Genomic DNA, 26,595 nt, shown 5'->3' with positions numbered 1-26,595 from the left:
GAAAACGGAGAAGCCTTGGCAGGGGTGTCGGTGCACAGCCCCTCTGCCGGTGCTGTGTGGTTGAGGCCCGCAGCCGGCAGCCAGCACAGCCCGCAGCGGGCAGCCAGCCAAGGCCGGCCATCCTTGCCGACACACGCCAAGGACCGTGTGGGGCCGTCCGTTTTCTTCCGTCATTTCACGGATTCCCCTTGGCACACTCCTCTGCCTTCCCGTTCTGGGCCTCCTGCCTCAAGACGCAGCCGTGTCCCGTGGACAACATGCGCAAACCCCACGGCCCGGGAGGTTCCCGGCGCCTCCTGACGTTCCCGCAGCTCGGTCGCGGGCCACGCGAGAGGAGCTTCCCGGGACTCCCGGGACGGCGCGACTCATTCCGCAGCCGTGGAACTACAAGTCCCAAAAAGCTTTGCGCCCTAGGCCCGCAGCCGCGTGAGCCAGTGAGGCGCCGGGCTTGCTGGGACTAGTAGTGTGGCAGGGCGGATGTCCGGCCCCGCCTCCGCCCGGCGGCGATTGGCCGGGCCCGGGTCCGCCCCCCGCGCGCCGCTGTCGCCTGGCTCCGCACGGCGCCCGCCGCAATCAGAGCGGCCGCGACGGCGACTCCTCGGCACGGCGCGGTGAGGGCGGCGGGGCTGCGCTGTCCGGGGGCTCCGGCCGGAGGGGGAGGACGCGAAGGGAGCTTTGAACAGGGGACGGCCCGTTCCGTTACCCGGGCGCAGAGGCGAGGGAACGGCCCCGCTGCCTCCCAGGGAAACGGCCGGGGTTGCCGGTTTCCTTCCCGGGCTCCGAGCGCTGCCGAGCCCCCGCCGCTTCGCCCGGCGCCCCGTCTGGCCCTGCGGCTGGCACGCCTGGCCCGGGAACTGTGTGTGATCCCTCCGTGCTGAAAGAGAGACAGGAGTCAGAGCGGCTCCTTTCGGAGGGCATTGCCCAGGGCTGAGGGAGATCGGGGCGGGGGGGAGAAAGCAGTGGCAGCAACTTAGATTTAATCACCAGTAATACATTTTTAACGGGAGAAAAGGATGGAGTAACTATTTACGGGATTTCTGCAGAGAGCTGGTGATGCCTGAAAGGTGCTGCGCTGTGGCTGGTTATTTATAGCTGGTAGACAGCCTTGCCGTAATGTGAGGTTCTGCTTGGAGGTAGCACCACTAGTTCCCAGTTGCGTTGAGTGTCTGTATTTGTGGGTTAACATAAATATTGTAGGCAAGATCTGAAATGCTAAGATAAACATGTGGAGTTCAGGAATCTTGTGTAATCTCACACTGGAATTTCTGTGTAATAACTTCTCCAGAATTTAATTTTCTCCGTGCCCCCAACATTTCCATGTTTGCTGAGCAGACATTCTTACATTATCTGACTTACTCTTATACCCTTATACCCCCATGCCAATTCAAGCAATGTAACGAAGTTACCCATGTAGTATTGCAGGATCTGTTTTTTCTTACTATCAGAATGTGATGGCAGAGGCTTTGTATGTCTGCAGACAAATAAGAAAGTAAATGGCAGAAGCAGTTTTATTGAAGTCTTAAGATTTGCCAGATTTGAACCTGGGTTTTTGAAATGCACAGAGAAAAAAATCCCCTAAACCAGATGTATTAGCTTATCACCTAGGAAGCTAATGATATTAGCTTATCATTCTAGGAATGATTTTGTTTTGGTTTTTTTTTACCCTCAGGTAATTGTACCATCTCTGCTGCTGAGAAAAGTAAACAGGAGAATGAACTTATTTATAATTACTTTTAAATACCTTTATTTAATATCAAGAATAATTTTGAGCTAACTACAGATTCATGGGTTTTTATGGTGGAAGTGGCTTATACAACTTCAGTAACTAAACAGAAATATTTTACTGCAAGTTCTAATCATACTAAGCCAGTTCATAGAATGGTTACTAGCAGACTGTAAGGAAATGTTTTGCAACAGGGACCATAATCTCCTTCAAAATGTACCTTGTCAGAATTTATAGTGATAAAGATTTTTTTCTTTCTACGATACAAGCACAGAAAGAAAATCACGTTATTTGTGCAGGGGCCTGATCGTAGGTTTAGGTGCTTCTGTTTGTGTAGCAGCCAGCACAGCATGTAGGTAGGTAGAACACTGCTGATGGTACAGTGGACATCAGTTTTCTGTGAGGAAGACTGTCACATATTTTGTGGAAATCAGCATCTAAGTATTACAACGGCTGGCAATATGCAAGCACTCTGTGGCTTGATTCGGGAATCTGAAAGGCTAGTAGTTAAAGGAAGTGAGCTCTTAAGAAAGACTTCATAGAAGAGCTTTAATGGTCATCTGATCAGCTTAAGGCTGTTATTTTTCAGCAAGGTTACTGTTAGTGTACTTCTCATGCAAGTAAAATAGAGATACGGTTTCTGTTTATATAGCTCTTGGAGGCTGTGCTTAAGGTATTTGGAGTGCAAGCTACTGAAGTGTCAATATTGCTTTAAAAGCTAGTGGAAAATACTTTGATCAAGCCCTTTCTTTAGAGTGCTATCCTGTTCTAAGAGTATTTATCTTAAGGACTGTTACCCAAAGGAAAGTTGTGAACTCAGGGAACAAGCAGTTGGACAGAAAAATTGTTCTAGCAGCAGATGGCCATTTCTAGATGTGGTCTTTCTTAAGTATCCCTCTCATCAAGTCAGAGCTGTATGCTAGTTATCTACTGGGAAGTGGTCAGAGTACCTCTGTCAGGACAGACTGGTTTTAAGAGTGAATTGTTCTGGCAAAAGCCACCCAGTTCTGGATGTGCTTCTTCCACAGATGGTACAAACTGCACAGCAGCCTTACCTGCATGGGTGCGTGGTGGTCTGAGGCTGAACCTGCTGTGTCTGAGATGGGCCTTTATCCTGGCATGGTCTCAAGGCAAAGTTAATTAACTCTTCTATCACAAACACTAGGCAGAGCTGATCAAATCTTACGATATTTTGTGGATCAACCAAAGCTTCAAGATTATCTTGTAGTGAATTTTTTGTTTGTCCAGATAGTCTTCATCTGCATGTGATTTAGGATTGATTGCATGTGATGGATCTTCAGAGAAAGGCTTTTTCTGTACCTGTGGTAAGCTGGTCAGCTGAGCTGCTCTCTCTTAATATGACTTGAAGACAAAGCATGTGATGGGGAGCTTTCTTTTCTCAACTGTAGGTCAAGAACTCATACAACACAACCCTGAACACAGCCTTTTAAATTGCCCACTTGCACTCAGAGGCCTTCTTTAAAACAAGTAGAAATATGTGTGTGCATGAGTGTATTTGTGTGTTTGATCATCATTTGTTTGTACTTTGTTTGGTTTGGGTTTTTTTTATTTTTTAAACAGCAATGAAGACCCATTCCCACTGCACACGTGCTTAAACCTATTTTAAGTGCTGCTTAGAGAACTTCAGGGAGATGAGCATTTATTAGTTATGATTTATTATGTGGTGGTATGTCTGGGTTTTTGTAATTTCCTCCCTTATTTCTGGTGTTATTTTGATTTAATTATAGTATAGGAGAAGAGAAATAAGAGAGATTATATGTTATTAATTTGTGCCAAAGAGAAGGTTCTTTTCAATTCTAAATAATCCGTGACAAAGTATGTATGATTTGCTAGCACAGTGCAATGTTTCTTAGTGTTTATTTTTTTTTTCTTGGATGCATCAGTCACAACTTTTGTCTCAGCAGAGAAGTGTGAGGACCTAGATACCCTTGTACTACTGGGGAGGCTCTTGAATCCCTCATGGAGGGACTGCCTGAGGGGCTGGTAGCTTAAATCTCTGATCCTGATCTGGCCCAGGGATTTTCTGTTGTGGGGCCTGTGTTTGCAGGCACAGTGCAGTGCTGGTGTGTGGCACATCTGTGATATGTGTGTGTGGCACAGACAGGACTGCTCACAGGTACTGGCTGGGGTCCTGAGAAATGTAGATCCTTGTTAGTATAGTCAGGAGCCTGAACTCACCAGGAAAGACAATGCCATCAAACAGTTTCCAGTTCCCTGGTATATCAGTAACTGATAGTGGCAGTGACTGTTTCTGTGTGACAGATGTCTGTGTGTCAGCACCTCCCTTGAAATTAGCCATCATGTTATATGGCCCAGTGAACAGCTGGCACCAATACAGCTTCTATTGATATGCCCTGGATTCTAATGAATGGTAACTCAAAGAGCTAAGCATCATGTGACAGAATTTAATCCAGCAATTATTTGAACTATTAATTTTCTCTCTTTTTTTTTTTCTTTTTTTCATGTAAATATAATTCATGTTATAGTTGGAGAAATGTTAGGTGACAGACACTGAGCTCTGAGGGATCTGTTTGCAGGAAATTCAGCTCAATATTCCAGTAAGTCAAACTCAGTTAAGATTTATAAGCAGATTGTCTAAACAATATTGATTTTCCTTTCTTGCCTGATATTTCAGGAGTTAGATATACATGAAATTGAAAATTGGCAGTGAATAGGCTCATTGGCCTGTGGCATATTGTGGTCCTTTACAGAAGTTCTAAACAGATTGGTATGAATCTTAGCCAGGCTGTAGGTAACAGAATAGGCAGTTCTTATGGATGTTGTACACACAGAGCATCTTCAGCACATTATTCAGTATGTTATTTGTCTTACCATCTGAGGAAGTGGCAAGACAGATCAGGCAGAGTTGCCATACAAAGTCACATTCTTTGGCAACAGTGACAAAACTTTACAATTCCAGCTCAACATGGGAGAGTGTAATAATCTAATGAAAAAAAATCTGCTTATTCCTTTTTATCTGCTTGAGTGCTGAAGAAGTTAGTAATTCAGCAAACCCTAAATTGCTAAGTTATTGTGTATTATTCTTGCTCCAAGTGTTACAGGCAGTGACAAGATAAATTTTTGGAAGAAGCAGTTTCATAACAGTTAATGTTTGATTCTGCCTTGACTGTTATGACTTCCTTTACTTTGTGCTAGCTCTACTAAAAAGGATAAAAAAAACCCCAAGTTTTAAATATATGTGTGTGTGTGTATATATATATGCATATATATATTTTTCATACTACTGCCTGCAAGACTAAATCTTAGTGACCAGTGAACCCATGCTATGTGTTAGGTTAGTAGTCTGCTCTCAACACAGCTGCTTTGGAGAGGATCTGGCTGCTTCTTTGTCCCAGCCTCATTTAGTGGCTGCAGGATTAGTGGCTGGTGGTTTTGACTGGGGTACTGAGGCTGACTTAGATACCATTTACTTGGTTTAGTGGTAGTTTTGACATTTTGCCTTGTGACCGTGTTGAATGGCTTGGGGGTTTCCAGCTTTTATTCCAGAGAAAGCCATGTTAAAGTAGACTACTCTGCTTCTTACCACAACACCTCTTCCATACCTAGCAGCAATGATTAACTTCCAGGATCTCATTTTTGTAAGTAGGTGGATGTAAAATCCCATCTCTCGGTGCATGAGGAAATGTGTAATCTTTATGCATGTGCCAGGAGCATGCAGTTCTTCAGGGGAGTTTGCTTGAAGATGAAGCATTTAAGAATACTTCACATTGGATGCAGCAGACCTGAGACTGTGACCAATAAATGGAACCTGCCTGCCCCCCAACCCCAATTCAAAACGCAGACCTTAAACCTGTGATCAGATGTGTCCAGATAGTTTGCTTATAGAGTAAAAGCTTTATCAGACAATCAAGGTGTTCAGGGCATTCACTAGCAAGGACCTTACTTCTAGTCCACTCAAGAAAATAGAGCCATTTCTTCATGGACTCAAAACTCCCCTGTACTCTGCTTTTCTAAATTTGGTTTATCAGTCTCAGATGAAGTTTTCTCACTGTGCACCTTGTGCAAACACTTAACCATTGAGCAAAAGAGGCAAAAATGCTACTCTTTCATGTGGTACTGGTTCACATGTGCTCTCCACTAGCATAACAGGTTACACAAATAGCATGAGGCCCTCAAAGCCTGCACTTCCCCTCAGCCCCAGTGGTTAGGGCTGTATCTTGTGCAGAACAGTGGCACGGCCTCTTTCCACCCTCTTTGGTATTGTGGGCACAGAGAGCTTTTGTGACACTGACCTTCCAACTCCCCAGAACTTCTCCATGTCTCTACTATTCTATATCACCTGGGATTTGACTCAGTAATAATGGGCAAATTGCCAGTGAGTAGAAACCAAGGAATCACATAAGCAGAGACCAAGAGAATAGTTTTAATCTGAAATAGTTTTATCTGTGAAGTAATTGGTAGTGAGGCTTGCTTTGTATTTGAGACTTATTCATTGCCAGCTATTATAGAACAAAACAACCAGAGGGAGCTGAACAACTTGGTTGTCCTATTCAGAATTGCTTTCAGTCAGATTTGAAAGCTGACAAAAAACTATTGTAACTAGTAGCAGCTTGGTGCTAAAGGAAGATATGACCAGAAATTGTACTGTGGGTTAAATGGTCTGTAAAACAAACACAAAAACCCCACAAGCAAGAAAAGCTTCTAACTGTGATACTGCTGATATTTGTTTTGCATTTGTTTATTGATTTGTTTATCTCACTTCTCTCAAAATTCTTCATTAGGAAAATTTCCTCCCATTTGTGGAGTAAATAAAGAAGAGAGATGATACTGAAAGCAGTTGTGCTGCTGGGCTGTGCTCTGGGCATCAGCACATTCCCCATGGAAGAACCTGAAGATGGAGGAAAGCACTGGGTGGTGATTGTTGCAGGTTCTAATGGCTGGTACAACTATCGCCACCAGGTAAGGACCACTGGTTCCACATGTTGATGCTGTCCATGCTCCAGAAAATGCCAGCTCCCAGACTTGAAGGATAGCTGCCTGTCATGTACACTAGTTGATTATAGTTTAGACGTTCTGTCATTTGAGCAAGTGCTTCTACTTCTAGACTCCCAGGTGTGTGTGTGAAGTTTTTAAAGCAAAAAGCAGCAAGATTCACTCAGAACCTGCTCTCAGTTCTTGTTACCACCCCAAGAATTCCCTTCCACTGCTCCTTTTCACTATGTGATTTTTAATTTTTTTTTTAATACAACTTTTTCTAGCCTCTTGAAAAAGCTGTCATTCCTGGAGAAGTATTCTTCCTCTAATCACACTTCTGCATCCTGGGAGACCTGTCCTTTTAGGGTAAATACCCTATTGCTGACTAGGCTAGAGGCTCTAACCCCAGCTTGCAGTTGTACAAATGATATCTAGAGGTAAACCTCATTTTGAGACACACGCATGTTTCTTTCCATTTTTTTCCTCTTTTTCATTATGCTATGAGAAGCTTCCCTTTTTTCTAGTTAAAAAGTGTCTGAAGGCTGCAAATGCTCTATTTGTTTTGAGGAGTGGAGGACATGTGGAAGAGGGTTCTTTTTAACCTGAACCAGTTTGCTGACTGTGTTCAACCGCATGGCCTCAGAATTATGTTGGCACAACAAAGATACAGTGCACTAGGGTGCAGGGAACTCCAAAGTGTATCAGTGCTGGGAAAAGCCAGTGTGTTGTGAAATTGTGAACTGAGTGTGGGTGTCACTATGGACAGGATTAAATCCAAGTGACTTAACTCTGATTAAATTCAAGATTTATAATCAGCAGTCAGAAAACTTCTGCAGCATTTTCCCCTTGGGGAATGCTGGACAATCCTTTAAACAAATAAATCTATGCAAAGGCCATCTTTGCTCTAAACATGGCTTTCTTGGAGAACAGGATCAATTTAATTCTGATTTGTGTGTACGTTTATATATTTCTAAATGTTAGAAGAATAGTTTATTATAGTATTGTTGGTTAAAAACTAGTGTACAAAATGAGCATTTTTACAACTGAGTTGTATGACATGTACTGGCTGATTTGTTGAATGCTGAAACTTTTGAAGTATTTATTATTTTTAATGTAACTTCCTGTAAAATATAGAGAGACTTCATCCTCTTGGTTGATTGAGGAACAATCTTCAGTGTGTTGGGCACCCTGGCTTTTGTGTATGTTTCTCCTCCTTCTCAGCTCACAATCAGTTTGTAACTTCCAGCACAGTGATGAGCTTAAAACTAAATGAATCAAACTGACAGTCTTGTTGCATCTGAAGATCAACCTGTTACTGGCAAGTGCTAGCTCAATACTTTGACAAACAGGTTTTAGGGATTTTGCCAGCTCCTTACAGTGTAGATATGACCCAGTAATCATAGTTTGAATATTACAGCCTTAATATAAACTATTCCTATTTCAAATTAAATTTTAAAGAAGAGTTTTAAAGTTGAAATTGGGAAACAATGAAAATACTACTGCTGTACTTGATTACTGCCTGTCTTGGGGTGTCCAATTTAATTACTGAGTTGTGCTCTTTTTGTTGCTATTGCTGTATAACCAGTCTAGCTGGCTCCCTTCCATTCTAGGAGGGTTTAATACCACAACATAAGTTCTTTAAATAAGACTACAATTTTGAAGCTGTGGCTCATGAGAATTCCTTTCCTCAGTTGCCTGGGCACAGTTTTTAAATCTCTCTGTCAGTAAGTCTTCAATGGCAAGTGTATCTGACAGGTGAAATAGGGTTATGAAGGACACAAGATCCACACTTACATATATGTGTTCAACAGTGAATGAGTCTTTGGATCATGCCAGTTTCACAGAAGCCTATTAACTTTTGAGTGTGTTCATGCTTTGCAAATAGTTATTAAGTAATTCCTTTTCAATGTTAGAAAAATGACAACAGGATTTCTTTAAATACCTTAATTTTGAAGATAATGTCAACTAATGTGAAATATCTGCCGTGTCAGATTTTTCTGAACTTAAATCCTAGAAATCTCTGTATTTTAAACTACCACTTGCTTCAGGTATTAACATTTGGAAATAAGAAAATTAGAACGCAAATAATAATCCTATGAAAGTGACAAAAGCAGCATCATTAAAGAGTCTGTATGAAGGATCCTTCACAATGAGGCTGGGTTCTTACTTGCGTATCCAGAACTCAATTCCAGCAAGATGCAGCACATCAGCAGCTTGTGCTGTTCTGCCTAGTCTCCTTTTGTGGCCAGCCTTAAGGGCCTGGTGGGAGTGAACATGCATGGTAGGAGTGGCATGTGGTGAGACAGACCCAGCAGTTAGTCATGGGAAATCCTCTTGTGTGTGCCATGAAGTGTCATCCAGACAAGGGTGCCTTGGGTATCAAAAAATTGGAGGAATTTGTTCCCAGCAAAACAATCAGAATGACAGATTTTTAGGAGAGTTATTCAGAGGAGGAAAGATGCTACAGAGATCTTAGGAGTTCTGACAGATTTTTGAAAATATGCACACTGATCACCATGTCTTTGTGTGTTAGTGTTCCTTCCTGCCTTCCAGAGGTGGAAGAAAAAACATTTTCAGTAATTAAATTATTTGCCCAAGTCACTTACAGAGGAACCAGGAACAGGACTTGGTCTTTCCCTTCTGTACTTCAGAATACATAGTGAACACACATAGAAACATGGTATTATTTGGTAGAATCATACCTGTACTATAAGAAATCAAAGCAGTGCTCCAGAATTGCACATTTGTGCAATTTTTTGCTTTCCAAGGGAGAAACTGCAGAGGTAAATACATTGTACTCTAATTCACTCCTGCCATCACCCTTCTTCCCCAGAACTTCTCTGGCCTAGCCTGTGTACAAGTGCATTTGTAGATGTGTTCCAGAATTATTTTTTTTTAATTACTGGACTTGTTGCTATTCCCTACATGCAACTAAGCACTCATAATGTCCCTTTGTAATCTGAGAACTCATCAGACACATCTAGGGTTTCAGTTGCTCAGTTCAGCTGTCCAGCATACAGTTAATACATGGTTTTACATGTTTGTATTATTTTTATTTTGTGAGCTCCAGTTGTTTTGCATGCTGCCTGCTTCAACATGGTCAAGATGTACTGTATTCTCTGCCACAGTAATTACCTGGTGGTAATGTGTTCTTCTGACAGAGCAACCACAAAAGCAGAAGAAATAGATGACATACTCAAAAATATCTTATTTCATACGTGAAATGCTGTACAGACTCCAGGAATAGTAATTTGTAAAGACTTTGCAGACCCAGGAAACACTGAGTTTGCACCTGTAACCTCAAGGAATCTGAAACTGCCTTATGGCTGGTTATTTAGGTGTTAGTGGTCGGGGTCCATTATCAGTACAAACCAAGGATAGAAAAGATAAGGAAAAAACCCACCATTTGCACTTAATATGAGCAAGATTCACACCTTGCAGGCAGTTGCTTCCACTGTCATGGCTGAACCAGGACTTCTTCCTAATCGGGATGATCTAAGCTTGTCTTACACATTTATCTCATCAAATTCCTAAAATAAATTTTAAGTGTTTTGTGTAGTATAGAGCCCAGCGTGGTAGGCTTACTGTCATTGCAGTGCTAGCTTGTATATTGCTTTATGCTTGTGGCTTCTCAGTTCTTTGGTGTTTTTATCCTTATTTTAGTGGCTTTGCTTTGAGTTGCTTGGGCTGTGGAAGGGCTATCGGTGTGCTCCAGTCTGCTCCTCAGCAATTTTTCTGTCTTCTCTGTAGCAGCTTTTCTATTACTGGACTGGCTGCTATTCAAGAGTACTCCCCCTGTTCCTAGGAAAGTGGCTCAGCTCTCTACTGCACAAAGAGCTGGAGAAAATACTTTTGGAATGCTTAGTGGCATACATGAGCAAATACAGTACTAAATGCTTTTGACAGATTTAGAGAATGACTCGACAAACTGGTTCTCATTAGAAGAAATACTCTGGCTCTTCTGTGAGATGAACATAGCAGCTAACTCAAATCTGAAGCTGGCTTCACATCAGGTCAGACAGGCCCATGCTTCCTGGATACTCAAAACTGCAGAGTCTGAGGAAAAGCCTGATGCAAAACAAGAGTTACTAAAGATGGAGTGCAACCTCAAAAGGAATGCCAGACTGAAAAAGTCAGGCAAAATTAAAAAAAATATGTATCTGTATACATGGGTCTGTTTTCAGTTGTTTTTAGTCTTATATTTGCTGAGCTTTGTGGATCAGAGACTATTTATTCAGGGTTCAAGACACTACCAGCTAGAGCAGTATCTTATTCCAGGACAGTCTTAAATTATCCTATCTTGTAGATAACAGACACTAAGGATGCCTTAGCTTCATGGCTTTAATTAGCAATTCCTCATTGTGCTTACAAAATTTAAACTGAACTCTCAGGAAAACTTCCCTCAATTCTTGATAGAGTTACAGCTTTGGGCAGATTCACTGATGTATGTTTAAGTAAAGGAGTAAGACATGGCTGGCATTTGAGACATATTCTTCTACTTTGTTTATATATTAGAGTTCATTCTTATTTAGGCTGTGTTAGTTCTTATTAGGCATTTCAGCACAGCTTTAGTGGGAATCATGCTGCTTTAAAGTGAAGCTGACAGTTCCTTTTAGCCATGAACCTAGCAGTCATAAGATAAGAAGTAACCAATTTCACACACGTCCAAACCCTTCCCTTTAGGAATTATTTATGCAAGCTTGTGTCATAAACAACTTGATTTTTCCAAAAGTCCCCCCAAGTAGTTTGCTCAAAAGCTGTGTCATTCAAATGTGTAAACAGCTGTATGGCAGAGGAAACCAGGGTAATTCACCCTCTGATCCCCATCCTTTCAAAATCTAGGAGTTAATTGTTTAAGCAGATCTTCCGTCGAAATTTGCTGATGTAGCAAAAGGTTTAGACTAACCAGGGTGTGAAAGGTCTGAACCATGCCCTTCACAGTGTCCATTTTGGAGCTGCCCATAAGGTCAGTTGTGCAGCAGGAACTGCACCTTTTCCTGTGCTGTGTGGGGCAGCTGCTGCTCTACCCCAAATCACAGTCACAAAAACATGGTTTAGTGACAGTTTATCCAGTAAATGTTCATAGCATACATTTCACATATTAAACCAGCAAGAATAATTCCAATAAGAGATCTGGAACAAGTGAACAGCTATCTCTTTTAGAGTAGTTTGCAGATACAGATACGCCAGAAATATTTCTGAGAGAAACAGGCTCAAATAGCAGTATTTGAGAGGCAGTTACACATCAACAGGAAATACTCTAGATTCACATACACCTACCGGCTCTAGCTGCTTTTTTTTTTAAAAAAAACCCAACTTTTTTACTGTGGTTTTATAGAGTTTCATGGGTTACAGGGACCAATCATGAGCAATATCAAAGGTGACTAATTAGGTCAGCTAATTCTATGCAATAAACCCTAACTGTTTACTCATAACTGTCCTACTTTAATCAATGGAGTTTTAGCAGGAAAACATGTTTTTGCTGCTTTAGCCTTTGCTGGTGAAATCATTATGCTACTAGCAAGTACAGTTCCCTTAGCAAAAGCCTCAAAAGGCTAGGACAACTCCCAAACAGGCATAAGTCAAGATTAAAGGGAATTGACTGCATTGATCTGCCTTTCTTTACAGTAAGGATTTTACTAATGACTACTATTTGCTAAGACAAGACATACTGAGCAAAAAGTGAACTAACCAGAAGGAAGGAGAGGAAACCAAAAAAGCTGATAATATACATTTAGAAAGCTTAACTAATTTTGGGTACTTGGTTAAAAACACCTCTGAAGTCCCTACTGGCAGCCACATGTCTGGGGGAGCTCAGGCACTTGCTGATTGAATGTGGTGATACTGTATCACTGCATGCCTAAGCATTTCCATGTGTTGCCAGCCTGTAAAGATGCCTATCAGCATCACAGAGGTGTGTGATATTTTGAGAGTGAGAAGGGATGTATGACCTACTTATCAATCAGTGTAGAGAACCCCTGATTAGTGTTTTCTTCTGCTTGGGTTGCTTGAAAATCAAATATGTTCTTGGTCAAACCTGTGGTCTTCTGTTTCATATTATATGCAATACCTTCTTAACTCTGTTTAACCTCAATGTTTAACTTGTTGAGGCAGCAGCTGGTATAATGACATATAAGGAAATGGAAAAGTAACTGGGACATTGTCTGGGGTAGGTGGAAGAGAACATAAGCTGCTGACCTGTGAAGTAGGAAATGGAACTGCTTTAGTAAGAACAGTTTAACATTCAGGGTTAGTCACATTAAGAGATTTTATTGTTGGAGAGTTTATTATCATTGAACGTGCCTCACCCTTCACAGAATCTTGTACAACTGTCTTGTCTTTTCAGTTTCATCTGCACTTAAAAGACCAAGAATTATAAAGTAACAGTATTTTACAGTGTCCTTTTGGTTAAACTAATCAAAATCACTAGTACTCCTAAGTAATCTGAACAGACATTGGTCCACTTAAACCACATCAATTTGGTTTCCAAATTTGCAAATTAGATCTGTTCAACAGAGGTAAGCTTTAAAGCTTACTTCTTGCCTGCATTTGGAGTGTGCCTTTGTTAGATGAGATCTCTTCCATTAACTTGCACAGTTTTTTGTAGCATGTGATGGGTTGTATTTGTCAAGTTTAGGAATGATACTAAGGGATACTAAGTTAGCATTTTGATACCATTCTGCATTTACTGTTATATCACTTTAATGAGTATTGTTATTTCTGCATCACGTGAAGATGGTTCTGTAAAGAAAATATGCTTATTCATATCCTGTACAAATCAGGAAAAGAGCCTGAGTAGAAATTCTGCAATTCTGTTTTCCACTGAAATCTGTTATTCCCTGAACAATCTGAAGTTGCTGCTCTGCAGAGTAAGAAATACATAATTAAAAAGAAAATATTCCTTAACCCAAACTCTCATCTCATAGTAAAGCAAGATTTAATAAAATCTTTGCACAGATGAGATTGGTAAACAATACTTTATAAGTCAAGGAGAGTCTTCAGTGCTTAGCTGTGCAGGCTTGGTGCAGAACTAAGTGAAATTGGTGGAAATCCAACTCTTTTTGCCTGCTTGGCACACTTTGGATTTATCTGTCACTGCAGAAGGTTTTTATTTTGACTTTCTCACACAATGCGGCCTATTGCTGAGAACTTCATGTTAAATTTGTTTTTCTGTACCAAGTCTGAAGTAACTTCTGATTTCTGTTTAAATAAGAAATCAAAATAGGTAATGAGGGAGAGATATCAATCATAGTCTTGCAACTGCTCCTAATTAGAGAAAGGCAGTGAGCTCTGGTTTAACCTGTGCATTTCATCTCTTTAGCAACCCTCAGTCTCATATATTGGAATGCAGTTTGTTTTGGACAATAGCCTTCTCTTAGGTCTGAAAAGCTATTTTGCTTCTGATATCAAAGGTAAAATTTCTGTTAAAACTAGTAATGAAAATTTGCTTAATTTCAGGCAGATGTGTGCCATGCATACCAGATTGTACATCGAAATGGAATTCCAGACGAGCAGATCATTGTCATGATGTATGATGACATTGCTGATAATGACGAGTAAGTGTTGAATGTACACTGGTCACAATCATATATGGTTACTATAGACATGCCATAGTCACCAGTGTGTTTTAAGTTTGTAGTGGTTATGAAAGAAGAACCCTTAGAACCACCTGTGATATGCATAGAGACATCAGCCATCAGCACAATAATTTTCCTTTGAAATGTGCTCATGAGCTGTCTGTGCCTTAGCCACAGCTAAGCATCGTCTGTGGCACTGAGGACTGCAGAGCTTTGTTATGAGAGTAAGGGATCTTAGCTCCCAGGCATAACAGTGTGCAGCAGATAAATAGCCTAAACTCATGAACACAGGGGAAGTCTGTGTATGACTTCCAGGGCTCTTTTGGGAAGATACTATCAGATTAATTCCCAGAATGTAAATTCAATGAAGATGGGTACAGGTCCCATTCTGGGTGACTGTCTAGAGCATATCATTGCTTTCTGTATGATAAAGTTGATTTATACATCCTCTAAATCTGATCTTTAAACTTCCTCCAAAATCAGCACACATTACAGGCACAGCAGCATTGGGAGCAAAGTGTTAAGGGGAATAAAGACAAGATTGCAAGGAGAGAGATGATAGAGACTATCCACCTACATCTTCAGATTAATTGACATGATCTGAGTTAGAATACTTGAATGTACTCTGAGGGTAGGGACACCTGAGACAAACATACGTAACTGACCGAAGTGCAAAGCCCTTTATATTCTGAAATCACTTAATGACATATGGTACAAGTTCCTGTACTCTCAGGCGAGCTGGCTCCTAGTTCTTCTATGGTCATTGCATGGCGTGTGGCTAATTATTCCTATTTATGTTCCATTTCCTTTCAGAAATCCAACCAAAGGCATTGTCATCAACAGACCTAATGGCTCAGATGTGTATGCTGGAGTGCCCAAGGACTATACAAAGGAGGTAGGAACGAAGCTCCTTTCCCTGGGGAAGGGTCACCATTGTCCGCTGTCTAAATAAATTCTTTCACCCTGTAGCTTACACTCCAAAATGCACATAGTATAAAGCACCAAGTTTATTCACCTGCTTGGTTTGGCACGAAGTTTGGTGTTCATAAGATGAATATAGACAATAGATTCTTTGAAGTGAAGCATTGATCATAAAAGTGAAACTTCACACTGTTTCCATGCTGACAAATGAAATAAAAGGAAGAAAGGTCTTGGATTGTAAATGTTGTAACTCAACTGAAAAACAGCTATGTAAAACTAATTGTTTCATTAAATCAGTACAGTAATCCAGTCACTCAGTGATTTCATGATTCAACAGCCAAGTGAGTCATTAGATAAAGATGTATTGAAACAGATGGCCAGCTAAATTTGTTATCCATGCATGGATTCTAACTTTAAAAAGACATCTTTCTAAATGAAGATTTTGTTGTTTTTATGATCAGATCTAACTTTATTCTTCTCAAATCGTTAGGATGTTACTCCTAAGAATTTTCTTGCGGTTCTCAGAGGAGATGAGGAAGCAGTGAAGGGGGTGGGATCAGGAAAAGTATTGAAAAGGTAAGAGAAATTTAATTTAGAAAATAATTGCATGTGTAGTTGTAAATTGACACTGATTTCAACAAAAGAATAAGGTAAATTAGAGCAGCTTGAGAATCCAGCAAAATTATTGATGGCAGTTCCAGGTCTTTCACATTACAAATATAGTGTTTCTAGTTTCTTAAGCTGTGCATCATAGGAAAGCAACTGCTGATATTTGACTGATTAAGGTATAAAAGTTCTAGAGGATAGTAGTAACTGTATTAAGGTATTTGTTATTTAGACTATTGTCTTTTGCAAGAGTGGCAGTTCTAAGAAAGTGTGGCTAAACTTTGGAGATCTCTGTAAAGGGTTTTCTAAGGCTTGTTTTAATGTGCATGAACAGTTTTATTAATCATCTGAAGGCTTGGGTCAAACTCAGGCCAGACTTAACAGTGAGTGGCAGAGGGACAGTGAGAGCTTAACCAGTTCATTAGCTGGAAGAATTGCATGTCTAATCCCAGCCTTGGTCTTTGTAGCACATGTACAGTTATTGAGGCTGAATATAAACCATGATTCCATTCCTAATGAAGTGGAATTATGGTTTATAATTAATGCAAAAAAAATCTTGGTGACTGAAAAAGTAATATGAGCTATTAAACTTGTAAGTGATGTATTATGCTTAAATAATTTGTGAACTAAGCTACACAAATGATTCTAAGTTTGGCAGTATTCTAATATATGAAAAATAATAAATTATAGATTGGCTAAGTGGAATGTAAGATTTATAACTAATGGTAGGTTATAAAGGCTTATATATTTAGATGATTCAAGAACGTAGTTAATATATTTAAAGGCCTAATAAGAAGTCTTCTAGGAAGGATGCCTGGTGTTAGTTATTCATCTTGATTCTGCAGAATCTGAGATGTGAATGTGTGATGCCTCCTTACTAAGTTGTTCTATATTTCTGACTATTGGTAAAGAGCTATATCATATTATATTTTTCTATGTACAGGAATTACTGTAAAACCTTTAAGAATTTAAATTCAACCATTTGGAAGGACTAGCCTTGTTAAAGAGAAATTGTGAAGTCTGTCTTCATCTGACAGTTGATTTTAGAGGCTTAGCAATGAAACAGAACAGAGGAATCCCACCCAGGCACTGAGGAGAACAATAAAAAAGAAGGAGCAGGACAGTAGTCAAATAAGTTATCACTCTGAATTGTTTAAACTTCATCCTTAAAAGCTGAGGTTGAAAATTATATATGCCACACATGTAGGCAAACATTAATAAATTACTGCACATTACCAGGTTGTGCTCTTCTAGTATCTGGAATAAGTCAAGAGGTGACTATGAAGATTTTTTCTTTTAAAAAAATGTATGTGTGAACACACCTCACCTATGAAAGCTTGATGTTCCCATTCAAATAAGGGAGTAGCTACACAGAGGGCCAAAGTACCCAGGAAGGCAACTTGAACCCACAAATAAAAGTCTTATTTGTTTACATTCTGCCTTGGTCAAATTTTTTGCACTTAGGATCAAGAGCAGGAACTCAAAAAGTAGCACCCAACCCTTCTTCGTTAGGCTCTGTTTGAATTTTCAAGTGGCCTGACTTTTGCTATTGGGTGGAGCAAGAACACAATTATCCTTTCCCAGAAGGCTTCCAGATGGACTTTCAAGTGGTCCTCCTAACTGGTAGGTTACTGTCCAAACAGAAGGCTGGACAATGTTCCCTTGAGCTGCTGCAGTTGTACCTCTTTGCTCTGAGGAAAGTGCAAAAGCAAGTAAAGTTTTATGGACTCTGGTACAGAGGAGGGCCTGGACACTCTTTCTGATCTTTTTACAAATTATATTTAATTGTCCCTGAATACAGTTTAAAAGGAAAATTCCTTTGCAGATCTGACTGTTAGGGAAAGACCTTACCATCACCCAAACATGATCTGTTTGATTAAGAGTGGAATCAGACTGTAGAGCAAACTGTACTACACAGATGTGAGGATGTCAAAGCCTGCGAGCACTCAGTGCTCACCTGGCTGCAGAGCCAGTCTGGCCTGATGGGTGCATGTGTACATGCATCAGTTCCTTGTGGAGCTGTAGGCTGACACTGCTTGGTGATCTGTGGGGCTGATTATGGCCATAGTAGTCCTTACACATACCCAAGGGTCTTAGCAAAGAGGTTTTTATTATTTATCCCAGTGTTATTGGTGCCTTGGTATAACTTAGTTATAAAAGCATTCCTTTTTTACCAGACTTGTACAAATGCCCACGTGATTATCAGTTCTTCACGTAGCTGACAAAAACCAATTGTGTTTCCACCATAGCCTACATAACAGCCCCTGTCTCACAATCAGTTTACAGTTTGGAACATGAAGTGTGATTGCCATACTCTCCATGTTTGAGGGACTAGCCTATATCTATGGTTTTTGTTCCTTTTGCGGGCACTCATCTCCTCTAATAAGGATCCAAACTAATATGCTTGGGAGAAAAAACTATTACCAAGAGGAGGAGGTGCTTCAGTTCTCTTGTTTTCAGATATTGACATGTCTTGGCAATGAAAATAAGATGATTGTTGTTGTAATGAAGATTAGGTTAGAGTAGTTAAAAAGACTTTTTTGCAATTTTTTCATTACAGTGGTCCCAAGGATCATGTGTTTGTTTATTTCACTGACCATGGAGCTCCAGGACTTCTGGCTTTTCCTGATGATGATGTAAGAATTTTGGGAATAACAGAAAACCCACAATTTTAGTGACATACTAAAATAATAACTAATTGATGTAAAACATGAGAATATTTAGTGCACTATATTGAGGGGAGAGGCCAAAAAAGAACATTATTCTTCTCATGACTGTATTTTGGATTTTTTCCAGTTAGAATCTGTAACATTCAGTTGAAACTTAAGTTATGTCATTCCACAGTTCGCTGGACTTTGGTGATCCAAGCAGACTGTTTCACACAGGTGTGACTTGGCATGCATATCCTCTGGGACCATTTCTCATCTTTTCCAGAGTGGTAAATGCTAGAATGTTACACTTCAGAAGGGCAAAGGACTGGATAAATATATTGGGAAAATAGTGTATATATTCAAACAGTTAGTATTTATTCTTAAGTGAATTGTGTGTCTGTTGAACATAAGTGGTTTTAATACAAGCCTTCTTATTTTACAGCTTCATGTGAAGGACTTGAATAAGACTATTTGGTACATGTATCATCACAAGAAATACCAGAAGGTAAATAAGCATACCAATCATAACAAGAAGTTCTGAAATTGAAAGAGCAATGGGCATGGAAGAGACATGTTTTTATTTTGAGAGTTGGCTCAAAGTAGGAAGAATCTGTTACATGCAGTTAAATTTGCATTAGGATTTTGCAGTTAAAAGGATTGATTTGCTCCAAATTTTCCATAAATAGTTTACTTGTTTTTTTTTCAGTCAATGTTGATATATAGTATTACTCTTGTTTGCTAATGCTGCGTATTCTGACTAGAAAAACAACATCTGTAAGTGCACCCTCTTAATTTGTACCTGACTCTTTCTTCCTGTGCTTTGTTCAATCCAGACTTCACTGTTGATACAGGAAGTTTGTATATACCTTATGTTTTTCTTACTGTTACTTACATAGTTTAAAAGACTGTACCTCTTGTCAGAAAATTCTGTGAATTTATTTCACATGTGTTGTTAAGCAGAAAAAAATCAATATTTTGAACATTTTTATTAATGCATTTTTTAAGCAGCTCTTTGTGGCAATGTCTGCTATGGCTGGCTGTGTTAGGAACACACAGCTGGCATCAGTTCCAGAGATACTACATTCAATATTAACACATTACTGTGCCTATAGAGTGACTGTATATTTGATCTGTGCTTCGTACAATAGCCAGTAGATCCCTGTGGATTCTGTAGAGATTAATAACACCTTTTCATTATTATTCTTCCCCTTTCTACAGACTTTGATTCCTGAAAATGAAAAATTGTCTTTTGTTTTGTAGCATTATGCATTGCTTTTGTTTCAGGAATAGCAGTACAGGCCAACTAGCTATGGCTAAAAAAGCACCAAACAACTTTTCTCCATTTCCTCATGGAATTTCTTAAGGTCTCTGATTTATTTTTTTGTTTTATAGATGGTGTTCTACATTGAAGCATGTGAGTCTGGATCTATGATGAATCATTTGGCTGATAATATCAATGGTGAGCAATCAGTTAACTTACTGGACTTAAGTATCACAACTTGTCACAGACCTAAACAAGTATTGACTGTGACAAGAATAGATTCAAGGTGTGTTTATGTAGAATTTTAGCAACGGAGCACAAGAAGGTAATGCTTTCCATTTACAGGAAGTTCCTTTTAACAGAGTCTTACAAAAGACTGAAAAGGATTTCCATTTCTTGGAAATAAGAAGTTGAAAAAGTATTTTTTTTCAGGAACTAAGTTTCCCTGGTTATACAGACATTTCTCAGCCTCAGCATTGCTAACAGGTGTGAAGTTCCTGCTCTCAGTTTCATAGAGCAGCAAAGCAGTTGTGAGACACCACTGCCAGGCAGTTCTGCTGCACATTTGCACAATAACTGAGGGTGTAGAACTTGGATTTTTCAGGGTTTCTAGGCTCTCTGCTGCAGAGCTAGAAGCTCAGCTTTGTTTAGGGTGAGGAATCACAACCTTTTGAAAGAGCTGTTCTGTGTCAGGGAGAGAAGTGCTTATTCTTGTGGTTTTGAAGATGTGATTGCAGAGAACAGCCATGTGCCTGTCCATAGCATCCTGGGTATTTGGCCCTGGGTATGCTGCCTGACAACCACCAAGATTTCTTAGAGTTTTTCTTTTTTACAGAAATTTTCATGTTGATGATTGTCCAAGACAAATGCTCAATATTTTTCAAAGTTTGTTCTGTCAGAAATTTCCAGTCTCAGGACTGGCTTTACAATCAGCTCTGCCACAAAACTTAGAAAGCCAGAAAATAGACAATTTATATATTAGAGTACAAAGTTGTCTTTGTCAGCTTTCACTGATGAGCTAAGAAGTTTAATAAGTTACTTATTAAGCATTTTGAAGGGTGCTAAGAGGAGTATTTTACTGCACAGACAAGATTCAAGATTTTTTTACTTTTGAGCTTTAGGTACATTCTGAGTCAAAACAAAACAATAGCTCTGTAAAATCATGTGGAACAATTACACTTTAAAATATGGATTTTCCTTCAGTTGTACAACTATGCTATGTATTGACTTTGGCAAAAAGCCAAAATTGCTTTTGTCTTGATACCTGTATATATGTGTTTACAGTATTCCTGTTGTGTTAGAGATGACTTACTGGGAACACTGTGCCCAGGACAGATGTTGTAGCTTTATTTTATTTTGTCTCAGTGTAGAGCATTATCCAATGAAGTACATTACTTAGAAGGTGGCAGTATGTGGAAGAAAAGATGATTTTTGGGGGATTTGCTCAAGTTTGGAGAAAAGTTCTCATTATTGTTATAAAGAAAACAAATATATAGATAGTTGTTAGTGCACAGTGCTTTCAGGCAGTTCTTGAATAGTAGATTTTTTTCCCTTAGGCATTTTTTTAAACATCACAGACCACATTTGTCAGCAAAGAAGAAGCTCTTAGAACAGCACTGAGGGTGACTGAACAGAATGATTAACAGGCCTTTTTCCTTTCTGCTATTTAGAAGTAAATCATTGAAAGGCAAAATACTTAGACAAATATATTACGTGCAGCTAAGTATTAAATCATGGAGGAGGTCGGGGAGATTAAAAAAAAAAAAAAAAAAAGAAGATAAAAAACCCCTTACTATTTGTATTACAGTTTATGCAACAACAGCTGCTAATCCCAGAGAGTCATCTTATGCATGTTACTATGATGATGAAAGGCAGACTTATCTTGGGGACTGGTACAGTGTGAATTGGATGGAAGATTCAGATATGGTAAGTTAAACAAATTTTCTTCATTTCATGTTCAGAAAAGATAACTAGGACTTTTAAACATAGCTCTTTTACAAGATTTGTGAAAATACTTGGCTTTATGTGAAACCAAATCAAAAAATTAAGTTGGTAAAAATATTTATTTACTACTCAGAACCATATATATAATTTTTATTTGTTTGGGCCACTGAATTTACTTCCAATACCAAATTTCAGAAATATTGTTGTCTTTTGTTATTTATAAGATAGAAAGTATCTAACTTCTAGTTCCAAATTCACATCATCTTTATTTGCTAATCTGAGAATACATCTCCAAATGGGTTAAACAAGCTGTGCAGTTCAGTAAGTTGTATGTCTCCTTCAGGGGTGCTTAAATACGGACCTGTGCTATCCCACTTGTTAGTATAACGGAGAATAGAGTTAATGAAACAAATCTGGGATTTGTATGCTAGTTCACTCCCTTCTTGCCCGTTTGCTGGGAGATGAGGTTACTAAAAGCAATATGAGAATATGCTGTTGAACCTTCTTTTCAGTTTTTATTTCTATGTCTTTCAAAGGTTGTATAGCTCTTGCCCTATACATATTTCTACCCACTGGCAGCTAAGACCCCTTTCAGCTTCCCTTGCATTTTTAGAATAGCTGAGTTTAACTATCTTTGACCTCATGGAACGTTCTTCATGCAGGAGGACCTAAGAAAAGAAACACTCCACAAGCAGTTTCAGCTGGTGAAGAAACGCACTAACACCAGTCATGTGATGCAGTATGGAAACAGAGTATGTATTTGAGAGTGCTTCCTGCTCAAATATATCTTCAAGCCTTTTGTAACCTATACTTTCATGCCTTAAACCAAACAAACCTCAAAGAAAACCAGCTGTAGACTGGCAGGGTTGATTTAGTCATTTTTAGTCATGAGCTATTTCTTTTAGAAGACCTCTTAGCATTTAAGAGGTGATGATCCTGATGCTAAAGGAAATCAGATTTGCTTATGCTTTAATCCAAGAAATCGGGGTACAAGTTGTCCTCCAAGTTCTGTCAGTGATTTGACACTTCAGTAAAGTATAAGAAAGATATTTACCACTTCCAGGCATATTATGAATATTAGTGAAATGTTAAAAAATACAATGATCTCTGAAATGGGAAGAGCTAAGAGGTGATACAGCATTTACAATAGTCTAACTGTGCAACAGACTTGTTAAAAAAAAGGTGCAGTTTTGTAACCTGGTAGCCTTTTTCCCCCCAGTGAGTTTTGGAAATAAAAGTTTTCTGATTTTTGGCAGCTTTTACCTCATTGTATTAAAAAACCAAACATATGCATATGCACAAACACACCTGCAGCCCTGTGATCTTTCTTTTCTCTAATAAAACAAATTTAGAGAGTTAGGTTTACGTGGCAGACCAAGAAAGAACTATCTATTGAGGGTGATTGACAGTTTCCATCTGCTCACTTTTTATCTTTCAGAGCATCTCTTCCTTGAAGGTGATGCAGTTTCAGGGCATGGGGAAGAAAGCTATGCCCATTTCTCTGCCCCCTGTGGAACACTATGACCTAACACCAAGTCCTGATGTACCCTTTGCAATCATGAAACGAAAGCTGATGGCTACCAATGACATTTCTGAGGCTAAGAAGATTGCTGCAGAGATGAAAGCGTACCTGGAGGTAAGAAAAAAATAATTGGTCATCAGGCCAGATTAATTTCTATCCTAAACAATGGCAGGAGGAAAAGCCCTGAAAGTCAACAAAATTACTCTTCAGACTGGTAACCTCTAGCTGATGGTTTATTCTTTCTTTAAAATTCAGTGATCTGTTCCACAAGACACATTCAGTAGTGTGATTATCTTATTTAGGCAAGTAAATGCAAAAGTCAGTCTCACAGCTTCTATTGACAGGAAATTCCTCATCTGCATCCACAAGGATTCTTGTGGGGGAGACTTAATCTTTGGTGTTAGAGAAGCACATGATTCAGTAGAACTGAAACATCCCAAATCAAATAGCTCCTGCAGAATGGAAGTCAGTATTGGTATTAGTGGTGCTTTCTTTCTCTAGTAAATGGTAGGACAGTAAGTGATTTTGGGTTCTAGGAGTCTTGACTTTCTGTCATTTTTCATTTGAGTGTTAAGAGACAAGTCCAAGAGACTGTGCTGAACATAAATGGCAACATTTGGTTCTCTAAAGAGCCTAAAAGTTAAAGGAGCTTTAAAGAAAGATAAGTTTCATTCAAAGCCTTTAAATTAGATTTAGAAAATACATATTTTAAATTCCTTTTTTTTTTATGTACAGGTGAAAGAATTCATCCAAGAGTCCATGCAGAAGATAGTCACTGTCGTAACAGGATCAATAGAACAGACCAAACAGATTCTGTCAGACAGACTGACCATCAGCAATTATGACTGTTACCAGTCAGCAGTGAACCACTTCAAAGCTCATTGTTTCAACTGGCACTTACCTGTGGTAAGTCACTCATTGATATAACCTGATAAACAGACCAGAAAAATTAGCACAGTCGTCGGTACATCTGCAAGAATCAGCTTTTATTTAAGAGCTACCTTGAGGCAGTCATACAGATTAGATTTGGAGGAAGGGTAAGTAGTGCTTTTGGAAGCAGGGAACCATTTCTACTACGTTTAGGTAAGCAAGAAGTTTACTAAAAACAACCCCAAAAATAATCTGTAATTTTTTCTAGTTAGTGCTGTTGCTTCCATCAGTTCCCTCCCCAGAAATCCCAATGTTAAAAAAGTCATGTTGTATTTCTGCTTGAAACATCTCTGCTGACAAAACAGAAACACAACCACCACCACTGTGAATTCATAACCTTGGCACATTGAGATTTCTCTATTATGATATAGTATTATGCATAATTCTTAGCAGCAGCCTCGCTGCTATTTCCATTGTCTTGCTGAATTCTTGAGAATCACTTCTTAGTTTAGGAGCTTTATTACTCTTTGGTCTTCCTGGGATGCCAGCTGAGATCAAGTCCTGTTGTTAGACTGTTTAGATAATAAGTCCTGATGTTAGGCAAGATAGCCTCTTTAGGGGACTTTTTGGTTTTGTTCTGTGGGATTTTAAGAATTGAATGGATTTGATGGTCTTGTGTATGAGGCCAATGTGCAGCACAGCTGAATTTGCCTAAGTTCAAAGAAGCTGAATTGCTGAATTGTCTGAATTTCAAAGAGCAAAGTGTGCAGAAAAAAGATCCATTTAGCCCAGTACTAGATCATCAGTTGAACACATTGGATATTATAGAATCCCTAAATTATTTCCACCATTTAGTCTGGATAAACAATGACTGCTTTTCATCACTGAAATGTTTAACAATGTTTGTTTATTTCAGTATGAGTATGCACTGAGACAGCTGTATGCCTTGGTCAACCTTTGTGAAGGAGGATACCCCATTGACAGGTAATGAGGTTCCCAGATATGCCCTGTAGTTTTAAGTATGGCTAAAAGAACAAAAGCTAATAGGCTAGGATAGGATAAAGGTTAATCCTGAAAGCTTCTTGCTGTTCTGTTCTTGTTATCATTTTGTCAGTAAATCACTCTAAAGTTAGAAATGTTTATTTTGACAAATGTCATTATTAGTTCCCTCCCACTCATAATGATCCCTGTCCCCATAACCCTTTAATTTCCATACTGAGCCTCAGGGGAAATGACAGCCAGTCAGAGGATCCCACTGCACCACACAACATCAAACAAAACAACGTGACTCGTGCAAGGGCGTTGCCCTGTAATTCCTGTATGAGTTTACACTGAAGCCAGGCTGGGAACTGCTGTGTTTTCTGTGCTACCCCCTCAGCTGCTGGCTCAAAACACCATAGCATTGCTGGGTTGTGGCAATGAAAGGGAATATGGTGCTATGTCCTTCATGTGTGGGGTAAGAAAGCAGGGAAGTAATGGTCCATGATGACCCCTGTGGTTGTGCAGTAGAGCCAAGGGCAGTATGGTGTTGGAATTCTGTCATAGGAGTTTGTGGTAGGGGTTGGGATCCCAGCTTGTGAGTCATGCAAGAGAGCTAAAAAAGGGAGTGAAGAAAGCAGAAGGGTAGGGAATGTGAGGATGGACTGGTTCAGAGAGTGTGTACATGGAACTGAGGAGGTGAACTGCTGCCCTCACTCCTGGTGGCAGCCCACTGCAGTAAGTTTGGGAAATAGTTTGAGAGCAGAGTGCCTGAAAATTTATTCATTGTTATTGTTCTCTGTTTCAGAATATGCCTGGCCATGAATCAAGTGTGCCTTGGGTATTGATGGAAAGAACAGTCCTGAATGTAACCCTTACTACAAGTGATAACTTTTCATAGCTGTCATAATCCAGACTTTATGTGCATGCAACCTGGAGAGAGTCAGCCGCTGTACTGGAACTGTGCTGGGAGCTGAAGCACCAGACCATGAGCAGTGCAGCACTTGCCAGTGCTCTCCCCTGCAATCCCACCTGCTGACAGCCTGCTGCTTTGAAAGAGGCATTTTGGCAGACCACCTGGAGCTTTCAAGATGGATAATTTTTTTCAAAGCACAATGCTCTTAAGGATCTCTGGATGAACACTACAAGCCATCTATGTGATTGTTAAATCCATCCTAAAATCTAAACATTGAGTCATTAATTCTGGATTTTATTTTAATACTCTTAACTTAAAAAAAAAAAAAAAAGTTAATGAATTCCTTTACAGTGACTAGTTTGCAGATTGGTTGAAGACTGAAGAAACTAAAGCTTGTTCTTTAAGTTTTAACTCCTTAACAATTTAAAGAAATGAGTTACATTTTGAAGCTATTTGATGTGGGCAGCACAGTTAAATGTTGAACAGTAAAGATCTTTGTGAGTAGAAAGCACTGTTTCCCAAAGAAAAACAGAAATATCTAATGCTGTAAATTTAGCACCAGTATGCTGTAATTAATTGTGTATACTCACAAACCTGTGGGAGGTCATAAAATACAGGAATTGCCTGTGAATAAAAATAAAGTTGACAGTTTCATCCACCCACAGTGCAA

The 26,595-nt window shown here is 39.4% G+C and overlaps 1 protein-coding gene across 7 annotated transcripts; it reads left to right on the top strand.

Moving 5' to 3' along the window:
- The first annotated feature begins 211 nt into the window (after positions 1-211).
- Positions 212-26,595, top strand: LGMN (legumain). 7 transcript variants are annotated; one of them, XM_086893079.1, is made up of 16 exons: positions 763-1,064; positions 4,007-4,115; positions 4,231-4,302; positions 6,487-6,664; positions 14,138-14,235; positions 15,070-15,151; positions 15,668-15,753; positions 18,344-18,419; positions 18,877-18,939; positions 19,827-19,893; positions 21,503-21,621; positions 22,302-22,391; positions 23,078-23,275; positions 23,897-24,067; positions 24,948-25,015; positions 25,818-26,595. In XM_086893079.1, exons 4-16 carry the CDS (start codon positions 6,527-6,529, stop codon positions 25,855-25,857), a joined length of 1,296 nt encoding a protein of 431 aa, XP_086749205.1. In that variant the 5' UTR covers positions 763-1,064; positions 4,007-4,115; positions 4,231-4,302; positions 6,487-6,526; the 3' UTR covers positions 25,858-26,595. The 7 variants fall into 7 exon arrangements, with proteins under 7 accessions (XP_086749201.1, XP_086749202.1, XP_086749203.1 ...); XM_086893078.1 differs by having other exon boundaries at positions 765-3,048; XM_086893076.1 differs by lacking the exons at positions 763-1,064; positions 4,007-4,115 and adding an exon at positions 434-611.

The sequence above is a fragment of the Cyanistes caeruleus genome, chromosome 6 (genome assembly GCF_971803275.1).
Source record: "Cyanistes caeruleus chromosome 6, bCyaCae1.hap1.1, whole genome shotgun sequence".
NCBI classification, from domain to species: domain Eukaryota; kingdom Metazoa; phylum Chordata; class Aves; order Passeriformes; family Paridae; genus Cyanistes; species Cyanistes caeruleus.
This window is presented reverse-complemented; position numbering and strand designations above follow the sequence as displayed.